The sequence below is a fragment of the Eschscholzia californica genome, unplaced genomic scaffold (assembly GCF_041429995.1).
Source record: "Eschscholzia californica isolate CP2 unplaced genomic scaffold, dmEscCali1.0.p SCAF_1, whole genome shotgun sequence".
NCBI classification, from domain to species: domain Eukaryota; kingdom Viridiplantae; phylum Streptophyta; class Magnoliopsida; order Ranunculales; family Papaveraceae; genus Eschscholzia; species Eschscholzia californica.
Window position 1 is genome coordinate 43,810,770 of NW_028238198.1, and position 12,304 is coordinate 43,823,073.

Consider the following 12,304-nt stretch of genomic DNA (forward strand, 5'->3'; position numbering starts at 1 on the left):
TCTTCTAGAGCTAGGAACAGTGAAGAGAGCGAAGCTATGGCAATCTTACTTGGTATTGAATGGGCTAAAGTAATGAACCATACTTTCATCATCATAGAAAGTGACAACATCAACCTCATCAAACACCTGAACGACACACAACATGCAATACAATGGCAATCTATCAATCACATAAAGAAAATACAGGAATGCAGGAAAGAATTTCGGATGATCAAATTCACTTACACCGGGAGAGAACTTAATACAAATGCAGACAAACTAGCAAAATGGGCGAGGAAGAAGAATATTGGTAAAGTGTGGAAGAATGTACCTTGTATCTTAGCTGGCAAATATTGTAATAACGTTTTGATTTAAATGAAAGTTAGTTCAACAAAAAAAAAACTAATTTGCTTGAACTAATGAATCGTGTGGGTCCCACGTTACTATTGTTCACCAAGTAAAGAATGTTGGCTTCCCAATCCCGTAAATTGTTGCCATTTGATAAACAAAAGTTGAGTTGGGGGCCCTTAACTAGTACTGTAATAGGTTTGGCCCGTGGTTGATGCTCAAGAGAAGATTAGAGGTTGGGGGCCCCTAAATTTGGTGGCCCAAAGCAAGGCTCGTTTTGGGCCCAGGGTCGGCGTGACAGTAGGGTGAATTATTTTGAAAGAAATTTTTAATAGTTAATTCCTATATAGTTTATGGCCCCCAAATTTCTGTAAATTTAAATATGGCCCCTATTTTCATGGAAATGAAATGGTCTGTTCTTCAACAGACCAGAACTCCGGCGAAAGGAAACCCCCTTCGCCGGATTTTCCAGAAGAAGATCAAAAATCGACTTCATATGGTTCAGAAGATCAAGGATCGTTGATGATTTATAATCGGTTTCATACGGTTAGGTTTTTATTAAGAGATGAAATCTTTGATTTTTCTGGATTCATGGGTCTTAAAATCCTAAAATCAAGATTTAGGGTATTTTAAAAATTAAATCGAATAACAAATCAGTTACTTTAATCCAGATTGGATATCTTTGTTGATTGAATATCTCTGTTGATTTGGTCAACTATTTGTGATCAAACTTCGATTTATTTGTAAGAGGTTTGTAAGATGCGAATGAAATCAAATCTATTTCACTATATTTTATTAATTTTTTTAATTTATTTTATCATATTTAGTTTCCCTGAATTTAGTGTATAAATTTCTAAGAATACTCTCTTATCTCTTTGTGTTCTTCCTCATCTTCTTGGTTTGTATTCCAGAAGATTCTTTGTTACTCTCTCACCCTTCTTTCTCAGTCATGATATGTTAACCTTGTTAGGATGGTAGTAGATGAATTTTTCTTTTAGGGTTTGTTTGAAGTTTTTGTTCATGATTTCCTTTCCGGCCAACTGTAGAAGATATAGCACATGTCTCCTGTGTAGAGCTTGTTCATTCTGAATGCTACACGCGTCCCTACACGTGTCCTTACACTTGCTCTCCCACTTTGGTCGATTATTACAACTTAATGGGCTTGGTGATATGTTCTGGGCCCAACTCACTTACCTGCCTTTTGGCCTATATGAGTCACTGTTTGGGGCATTCTTTTGATCCAGGAATTTCTTCTCGAGCGTGGGCCTTATTCGTGTTGGGCAGACCATTCGACCCTGGTAGATTGTTTAGTTCTACCTACCAAGATACTATTAGAGCTGATTGCTTCTCTTCTGTAAAGGGATACATCTCTTTAGTTGCTCTTCGAAATGGAAATGTTCTCCGAAGATGATAATTTCCTATATCACCCTACATGGGAGTTGTTCGTTTTTGTGTTTTTGGGACATGTATGGATAGATCAGTTTCGAAGTCTTATGGAGATGGGTTGTTTTCGTGGGATCTCATGCTCGACTATGGATGAGTTGCAATGGACCCAAACTTTGCTGATTATTTATCCGTTGAGTTTTGTTGCTTCATATCCTCCTGTGAATGATGGTTGGACTACTAGATACTACATAGTTAGTCCGACGGCTTATCGTACAACCAAGAGGGTTATATTGAGGAGAATTAATTTCAAGTTGTATCTTTCAGGTTTTATCTCCTTTGTTGTAACTTTGTTTTTCCTTCTGTAAACTCTTGTTATATAAATAATACGATGTTTACCGTTGTCTTAAAAAAAAAGAAAAAGTAAGACTATAATGAGCCATCAAGTGTGGCATGTGGAGATGGGTAATTCTATCAAGTTTGGCATGTGCCAATGGCATACACACCACTTAATTTATGAGAAAACTAGAAACTGGGGTCTATATCAGTAATATTTTGGCAAAAAGGGTCAACATGGAATACCACATATTATTGAGTGTCTATATCAAATTAACCCAGAAACAAACACTACGTGTGGCGGTGTGGGTAGGGTTTCCTTTATTTTCTTGTTGAAAGGGTAGGGTTTCCTAATCCTACTGAAATTCTGTTATCAAATTAACCCACATACAAACTTCTTATTGTAATCCATCTCAAAATCAAACTTGATTTCAGAATAAGACTAAGAAATAAGAAACACAATCTCCATCGGTAACAACAAAACAGATTCTTCTAGTATATCAATACCACTACGAGTACTATTTTTAAATCTTCTCCTATATATCTATGATCAAGTAAGGTTTGTATCTGTAAGTTCTTCTTGACCTTCTATAAATATCTATTTATATTCTATCTATGGAGCTGCAACCGAAAAACATATCCACTACGAATACTATCTTAAAAGCTTTTGTGAGACGGTTGAAGTGCTGGTTTCTTCGTAGCAGCGAGGCGAGAGCCATGATAATCCTGCCAGAAGATATCATCTTCAACATCCTCTTGAGATGTCCTGTGAAATCTCTAGTTCGGTTCAGATGTGTATCTAAATTTTGGTTTGACCTAATCACAAACCCTAATTTTATTAAGATCCAACTAGATTACTCTATCCAAAACGACAAATTTAATCTATTGCTGACTAATTCCAGACTAAATGGCGAATTTTACTCAATTGCTTATGATCCATCGTTCTGTTTTGATCAACAAGAGGTGATCATTAAGCTGTTTCCGGATGCTAAAATTGTTGGTTCTTGTAATGGCTTGATTTGCATAGTAAATACATGTTGTTTCGAGTATCCTATTCTTTTCAATCCCTCTACTACTGAATACAAGGAAATTCCATCGCCACCATTACTAGGTGAAGAAACTTCATGCTTATATTGTTTTGGTTACGATCATGTGATTGATGACTACAAATTGATAACTTTTGTGTCATTATATCCACTTAAGGTTTCTAAAGTGCAAGTCTATACTTTAGGATCAAATTCATGGCGAACCAATCCATCCGTTATTCCATATGATTTTAATTTTGGCTGGGATGATCACATCCCTGTGGTTTTGAATGGATATTTTCATTGGTTTCTCTCACCTTACACGTCCATAATTTCTTTCGACATTGTCAAAGAGATATTCAATGAGTTACCATTACCTGCTAACTATAGCTATTCAGCTGAGCTGTTCCTGACCAATGTAAGTGCGTTGAGAGGAAGCCTTTGCTTACTCAAAAATCTTAATAAGGATGGCATCGAATTCTGGGAGATGAAAGAGTATGGAGTGGTTGAATCTTGGACTAAAATGTTTATTACCTCACCCACAAATGTTTATCACTCGAATCCCATAGAATTATCAAAGAATGGAGAAATTTTATTGGATATTCATGGAGGTGATATTTACGAAGATTCTTATCCTGAAGACGGGTTATATATGTTAGTTTCGTCTGATGGAGAGCCTCAAAAAGATAGAATCGTTAAAGTGCATAGTACTTTTGATAAGGACGCTGAAACGACTTACGTGGATAGCCTAGTTTCTCTTAACTCTCATACTTACTTGGGAAATAATATGAAACTTTGTGAAGAAAAGAAATGTTCTGGAAGATATCGAAGGCGAAAAGGAGGTGATTTTTCATAAGGACACAAGTGTTGGGGATGCTATTATCTTGTAACAGCATTCCATGTTTTTTTTCCTCTGGCATGAACTCATGTTATCCTTTTTTTTGTGGTTTAGATGTTTCTTTAATGTTTATCCCATATAAATATACTAGGCATAACCCGTGCCTTCGACACGGTGAATGTTCAATTTTAGAGTTAGTGTATGATAATGACTTCTACCTTTCCGAGTTTCACTTTGATCTTCTGCAACTCACAAACCACGTCAAAAAAGTGACAGAAGATACAAATACAATATCATATGGAGAACTACAATTTTTTATTTTTTTTAATTGTCAGCGTACCTCGTGCTATTGACCTCGAAGGTGAAAGATTAAACTTCTTACCACTCCACCCAAGAGGTATTGGCGGGACATATAGTTATTAAGGATGAAGTAGAAAATATAGGAACCGCTGAAGAGAACAATGTGAAGCGGATTTTTTTTTTTAGATAATGTGAAGTGGAATTGTTGTTGGATATGTGAGTTTGAATTAATTTTTAAGAACATCTCGGTTTAACTATGAAGTGTAGAATTTAAGAAATTTAGTTTTGGAAGGAGAGATGTAGCATTCATCTACCAACATCACTCATGAGCCTAGTTCTACATCTTGTTATGTTTGTAGACGACGAGTTCAGAACAAATTGACAACGAGTGGCATATATTATTCGTTACACGACTGTTTATGTGGGACTCACAATCCATTATAGCATCACAGTGGAGCAAGATAACGAAAGGAGGCAAGTCATGTAATACTAGATTGTGTTAGTACTAGTTTCAGTTTCCTTTAGTTTTTTGTCATTTGTCACAGCGTTTCGTTGTATTCAATATCTGTTTGTCATAGGTAGAGTTTTCTAATTCAATTATTTTGTTATGCTAAATATAATTTTGTCACCGGTCAGGCTTTCTAATACAAGTTTTGCACGAATATCAATTGAGAAAGATGTCGTCTCGGTATCCAGTAATTGACAACCGTCCGATTGAATAGTGGAAGGTAACCGAGTTAAAAGAAGAACTTAATAGAAGGAAACTAATGGAGAGGGATGCTGCTGATAAAAAAGGTGCAGTAGATGAGGGGACTGAGTGTATTAAGGTGGAATCGGGTAAAGAAACGGATGGTCAACTCGAAGATGTGAAGGAAAAGCCAGTGGAGCCACATTTAGTTGAGGATACAAGTCATGGTGAAAATAAAACTCAAGAGGTGGATGAAACTTCAGTCACTATTGAAATCAGTGATAAGCAAGATGTGAATGGTAAGCCCGTGGAATGTCAAAATGTTGAATACACCGTGGATGATGGGCAGGATAAAACCCAGAAGATGGATGATACTGCAGCCATTGTTGATAATGATGATGAGCGAGTAGATGTCGAGACAAAGTCTGTGGAGAGTCAAATGGTTGAAGATGCTGGGGAGCACTCTGAAAGTAAAATTGAAAATGTGAATGAGAGTGCAATTGCTGTTGACGTCAATGACGGTTCTGTTAATCCAGATGAGGTTCAAACACAAGATGGGAAATTAGTTGGGGACAATGATTCTGTTATGACTGATAGGGAGCCGGTAAGTGTTGCAGTTTCTGTGGAAACCAGTATCACAGTCACCGAGACTGTGGTATCCCAGACATCGGTCTTCAGAGAGGAGTGCAGAGACAGTGATAACCAGGTAAAGATTGAGGACCCAAAGCTTCTCCATGAACATGACATCCTTAATGTTTCTGAATCAAACAAACAGGTATCTGAGGTCAGCTCCATTATAGGGTTAAAAGTAAATGAGTCTATTTCTTCTGATTCTGAGTCAATTAATGAAAAGAATGAACTAAAGGATTCTTTAAATGCTTATAATTTCCATTTAGAACTAGAAGTTGTTAAGCCAGTAACGGTGGAACCATCATCAAATGACTCACCTCCTAAAGGTGGCAATATGCCTGCTCCGGCTGAGGCCATGCAGTCTGAGAACCAAATCTCTGTTGAAGAGACAGATGATACTAATGCTACAAGTGCAGACCTTAGCAGAAAAATTGATATTGCAGATGGAAGATCTGCAGAAAAATTGAATTTGGATCGAAGTTCAGGGGATGATTCAATGGAGGAAGATGTATTAGAGAGTAAGCAAGTGGATTCAAATCACAATTCCGATGTCAGAATTACAATTTTATGAGTTGTCTTGTGTTTTGTGCAGGCAAAATAGTAGTGGAAAACAGTGAACCTCCAAAGCCGCAGCGTAGGTGGAATTCTGAAGCCCCTAAAGTTTCTGAGCCACCAACAACGCCTAAAGATACATTTTGGTCTGCAATCCCTAAAGGCAACTTCAGTAGATCTGATTCAACGACTAGTAGTGGTGCAGATACACCAAAGGAGCGTGTTGGTAAGAGTTCATGGCTTCGGTTTCCTCAGTTTCCAAACTAGTAACTCTCTTGTTTGAAATGTGGGTCTTTGTTATCACATTGACAGTTCCTCAATCATCAAAAGCTCCTACCAATTCTCTTAGAATCGACCGTTTTCTGCGCCCGTTCACTCTTAAAGCTGTAAAGGAGCTTTTGGCAAAAACTGGAACTATCTCCAGTTTCTGGATGGACCATATCAAGACCCACTGCTATGTTACGGTAAATTCCTATTATCTCTTTTTTGTATTCTAAATGGAACAGTCATCAGTCCCTTTGGATGTCACAATTTGATAAAGTTAATCCTTGAGCAGCTATTTTTATTTACATATTTTACAGAATTTGCCGGAGATCTCTCTTCGACGTGTTTAAATAACATTTTTTTTGCTTAAAATCTGGATCAGCCCATCATATAATTAACAACTCCTTACATCCAACTTCCTAGGGTGCTTAATAGATCCAATATCAGCCACCTTAAATGATGCACATAAATAAATGAAATATTTGTGATATCTAAACTGACGTGAACAATTTTTTTTTTGAAGAACTGACTGGAAAAGTTTTTTTACCGACCACAGTAAGTTTTTTTTTGAAGAACTGACGTGACATGCCGTTCTCCTGGTACCATATAGCCGTTCTGAAAATTTACATGAAACATTTGTTTGTGGACCTGTTCAACTTATAATCCTTGGATCAATACTGGTTCTGGTGCATTGGTGCTTGAATAGTTGAACAGGATCTACCTTTGTGGCTTTGTTTTATATCTTGTCAGGTGCAGGATTTTATTGAATATAACTTTTGGTTCTACAGTTCTCATCAGTGGAAGAAGCCAAAGAGACTCGAAATGCTGTATACAATTTGCAATGGCCTCCGAATGGAGGACACCTGCAGGTGGCCGAGTTTGTTTGATGTAGAACGCAGCGGAATTTAAGAATAAAATAAACTAATACAAAGAACGATAAAATAACGATTAAATAACTCTAAATAACTGTAAACTCGATTAAACTTGATTGAGTTTTCTCTTCAACATCGGAATAATGGACAAACTAGATATCCTTTTATAGGATTCTGAACTTTCCTAGATAGACTTGAATTTAGACTTTCCTACATAAATAAAATACTGCAACTTCCTAAATAACTAGACTCAAATCTGGACCTTTCCAATTATTGGAAATACTAAAATAACATAATTTCCTAAACCTAAGTTCTCCAATAATCATACTAAAATTGGGACTTCCTAAAGCTACTCTCCATGGTCGGATGGCCCATGGCCCGGTTTAGTCATGGAAAAAGCCTCCACATCTGGTGTGAATACGGTTGTATAAGAGGTGGTGAATACGGTTGTATAAGAGGTGGTGAATACGGTGCCGGTGTAAAATAAGAGTACGAAGGTTGCGGTGGTGGTGGTGATTGTGGTGAATAATAAGTGTACGAAGGTAGAGGTGGTGAAAACGGTTGTGAATAATAAGAGTACGAAGGTGGTGTAGAAGAAGAATATGGATGTGAAGTTGTATAAGACAATGGTGGGGGTGGTGATGGTGATGATGAATACGGTTATGGAGGGGTTTCTCGTTCGATTTCTCCCGGATTCCAATGATAATTGTACGAGTCGTTATTCGCATATAAACATGAAGAACATGAGCATTGATTCGTTATCTCTTGATGAGTATAATTTGATTGAATATAATCATCTTGACGAATATAATACGGCATATACTGATGTAACTGGTCTGGAAAAAAATTTCCAGAATCATTAGCCAAAAACTTTGGTGGCTCTGAATACCACATGATGTAGAACGCAGCGGAATTTAAGAATAAAATAAACTAATACGAAGAACGATTAAATAACGATTAAATAACTCTAAATAACTGTAAACTCGATTAAACTTGATTGGGTTTTCTCTTCAACATCGGAATAATGGACAAACTAGATATCCTTTTATAGGATTCTGAACTTTCCTAGATAGACTTGAATTTAGACTTTCCTAAATAAATAAAATACTGCAACTTCCTAAATAACTAGACTCAAATCTGGACCTTTCCAATTATTGGAAATACTAAAATAACATAATTTCCTAAACCTAAATTCTCTAATAATCATACTAAAATTAGGACTTCCTAAAGCTACTCTCCATGGCCGATGGCCCATGGCCCGGCTTAGTCATGGAAAAAGCCTCCACGCCGGGTGCCCCTGCATCATTGTTGAACCCGAAGGAGTGAAAATTCGGGCTGAAGCCACAGTCCAGAAGGCGGGGCCAATTGTAAGCAACAGTCCCACAACACCTGCCGGCCCGACACCCTCTCTGTCCAAGCCTTTGCCTCGTCAGCATTTGCAGAAAGAACAACTTCCACCACCACCTCCTCTGTCTCAGCCTCAGCCTCAGCCTCGTCAGCATTTTCAGAAAGAGTAGCTTGCTTCACCAGTTTCACTACCACCACCACCACCACCAGCAAGGGAGAGGGTTCAACTTCCACCTCCACCACCACTCCCCGCTAAAGCAGATATCCCGATTCTAACCCTTGACGACCTCTTCAAGAAAACCAATGCCACTCCTCGAATCTACTACCTGCCAGTGTCAGAAGAACAAGTTGCAGCTAAAATTACATCTCAGAGAAACAAGAACATGTGAGTCAGGAATTTGAACTGCTCATATTTGTATGATGCATTTCTGATCCTTCGTTGATAATACTTTGGTGTTAAAGACTGGTGTCTCTCTCTCTCTCTCCATATACATATATATTATGTTATAATTGCAGGTTTGAAGAAATTTTCTGTAGGCAGGAAATCAGGCTGTGTCTGATGTTAGTGTGTTAAGAACTTCATGGAGGGAAGATGCCTGAATTTGGTGGTTCAAATGTTTTGATTAACCATTCAAATACATGGGTGTCTCTTTCTTTTCCTTTTTCTTTATTAGGATCACTATGTGTCTTCTTATACATCATGTCATTGACTTGGTAAATCATGTTTTGGTAGATATTGTAACTGAAGTTTGAACTCTGTTTGGAGAACCTATTTGAGTACTGGACATGAGATTGATCAATATTGTAAAACCTCGCATTTCCCAATAAACGCATCGGTGGCAATATGTAAATAAGCATTCAAGAGCATATTATCATCTTCATGAGTATAACGCTGAGGATTTACCGACGACGTTGGCGTTTGCGTTTCATTACAATCAAAATTTTCTTCGACCACATCATTTGATAAATTAACTTCATTATAATTGAAATCGGAGTTTAACATTTCTAGATAGCCTAAATTGTTGAAATTGGGATTTGGACTATCCATTGAAGAAAGAAAAATGAATTGAGGAAGAGAGATTGAGAGATTGAGAGATTGAGAGAACTTGCAAGAAATTGAGGGAGAAAGAAAAAAAATTGAGAGAGAAAGATGGATTTGAGTATTGGGGTGGATCCCCTTTAATAGGGGATCCACCCCAATTCAGCCGTTGGGAACTCCCAACGGCTCTTTTTGGGGGTTGCGAGCCCCCCAGCCTGGGCTCCCGGGTTGGGCATCAGTTTATGGCGGCTGGGCTCCCAAAATGGCTTTGCCCCTAACATGAATTTTGGGAGCCTAGCCCCCATAAACTGCCTTTGCCCTAACACAACACTCATCTTCATATAGGGGTTTGTAATTCTTGTTATTGCTTGATTTCTCCATAGATCTTTAGGGTTTTAACACTGATTAAAGTAACTTTTGAAGATTCAAAAAAGAAATTTCGCTCAGCGTAAATAAAATTTGATGAATGAAAATAGGAAAAATTTTCGTCAAGAACAACTGAAAATTTAAACAAATTTCGTCCAGAGCGGATGAAAAAACATAATAATTTCAACCGGCTCAGCCGAAATTTATTGTTTTTTCCAGCTTACCCGACTGAAATTTGTTGTCTTCAGCCATCCTAGTTGAAATTTTTTGTCTTTTTCAGTCGACCCAACCGAAAAACCTTTACAAACAAAAACGACCTAAAACCCTAAAATGTTTTTTAAACCATAAAGGAAGACAAGAAAATGTTTTCTTTACCTGAGACATATTATCTTCATTATATATGTCTTTGTTTAAGTCGATATCTTCGTTTAAGTCAATGTCCTCGTTTAAGTCAATGGTTTCGTTTATGTCGATGTCTTCGTTTAAGTCAAAGGATTCTTCTTTCTTGATGTAGGTTGCCTCCTTCTTCATTAATGGTGGTTCCTCATCCATGAGATCTTGAGGCATCATTAAAAGCTTGAAACTAAGACTATAGTGATGGTAAATTTTGCCAGTTTTTTTAATACTAATCGTGATGTTGATAGTAGTGACGATATTAGGGTAGAGTTATTTATGTGAGAGAAAACTACAAGTGGATAGAATATTAAATTTAATATTTATTTTTATCAAAGTCCTTATATTTTAGCACTATTTATTAAATGATCCTTAGATCGACCTCCTTAAACTAATTTGGTAAACGAAGAATAAATGCATAAGTTGACCTTTCTAGCGCACTGTCTTTACTAAAAAATGTTCTTCCTATTGATAGGCCTAAAACAGGTTTATTTCCGCAAGTACACGGGGTCAAGTTATAGTAAATTAGTAAATTCGTGAATCGTCCCAAGGAATAGGTAGGTAACTTCGGATATTGAATGCGATTTTAACCCAATAATCAAGATGTCAATAGCTAACTTAGACTAAAACACACACCCACCCCACTCATAAATTTGATAATTGATTTGCAAGAAATAAGAAAATAAATAAAACTAACTAAACTATCTAAGTGAGAGGTAAGAGGATATCTAAGGTTATAAAATCCCCCGCATAATTTCACTTTATAAAACAAGCACTTAATTACCTAAATCTCTTTTGTATATACTCAGAATCCAATATAATGAACTATTTGGATTCCAGATGATGTTCTAGATAAAATAATTTTATAATTACTAATTCTAATTGTCTTCCTTATAAAGATTCGGATTGCTTAACTATTATTCATCATCTATAAAGGATACTCCATCTAACAACTTAACGAAAGTATGAAATATCTAATTATGAGGCATGAGTAATGGAAAGAAAATCCAATTCATATAGATAAACAATCAATAGACATTAAAGCACATCAAGAGATTTAATTAATCAAGAACAAGTATTACAAAGATCCAAAATGGGTTCATCTACAACCTTAGATTGCTAAGTTAACTATACATGGAATCTAGAGTAACATTCATTGACATTGTAAAATAAATGAAAATACTAAGAAATTAATGGAAAGAAATCACCAAGAATGTTCAAAATCCATATACTCATGTATCTCCATTTTGTCCAAGATTTGCTCCATTTGTGCTCAATAATTTTACTCCAAGAAATCCAAGTAATAGCTATTTTATTGCCACCCAAATAAGAAAAAGAAAGAGAAGGAAGAAATTAGATGTAGCAAGAAGTTGGAAAGAAGAGATGAAAGGGGATAAAGATGATAGAAGAATATGGAAGGAAGAAGGAGAAGACTATTAATGAAAGAATAATAGTGGTAGAGAAGAAGTAGTAATAGTAGTAGTAAGAAGAGGAAGGAGTAGCGAGAAGAAGACTAGCTACTATTACTAATACTAAATGAGAGGGATTGTTCAAGTCTAGAGAGAAATGAGAGAGGTAGAGATTTATTTATAGATGGGTTGATGGCTAGGGTTTTAGGAGTTAATTGGGAGAAAATGAGAGAAAGAGGGTTAAAATAGGAAGTTAGGGTTGCTTTCTACTCAATAATTGGATTCTTATTGGTAGAAAATTGAAAAGGACAAAAAGGAGGGGCTATTAGGTAATTTCGGGGGGTTAAAAGTAGAACAGAAAGACCACGCGTCTTCTGTCCGTTTGGGCATTAATTCCAATGCTGGTTCACCATGTTATCTTGTGCTAGGAGCAGTAGCTGTCGGATTAAAAGGAAAGGAATTAGATGGCCAAGATTAAAAGAAATGATGTGGGACTACGGAAGTTATGTGGCCACGGTCGTATACGATCGTCTGG

The 12,304-nt window shown here is 36.7% G+C and overlaps 1 protein-coding gene and 1 pseudogene across 2 annotated transcripts; both read left to right on the top strand.

Annotated features, from left to right (window-relative positions):
• Window positions 1-2,460: 2,460 nt before the first annotated feature.
• Window positions 2,461-4,824, top strand: LOC147567033 (F-box/kelch-repeat protein At3g06240-like). Its single transcript, XM_086653651.1, has one exon. The coding sequence runs from the start codon at window positions 2,662-2,664 to the stop codon at window positions 3,925-3,927; it is 1,266 nt and encodes a 421-aa protein (XP_086509777.1). The 5' UTR covers window positions 2,461-2,661; the 3' UTR covers window positions 3,928-4,824.
• LOC147567034 (uncharacterized) lies at window positions 4,605-8,951 on the top strand (annotated as a pseudogene). Its single transcript, XR_015231385.1, has 7 exons — window positions 4,605-4,707; window positions 4,846-6,045; window positions 6,120-6,305; window positions 6,392-6,543; window positions 7,132-7,222; window positions 8,521-8,582; window positions 8,733-8,951. The product of XR_015231385.1 is annotated as an uncharacterized LOC147567034 (transcript).
• The last annotated feature ends 3,353 nt before the right edge of the window (window positions 8,952-12,304 follow it).

Bases quoted from the DNA above. Each gene is read 5' to 3' on its own strand.
- LOC147567033 (XM_086653651.1), top strand. From the start codon at position 2,662: ATGGAGCTGCAACCGAAAAACATATCCACTACGAATACTATCTTAAAA.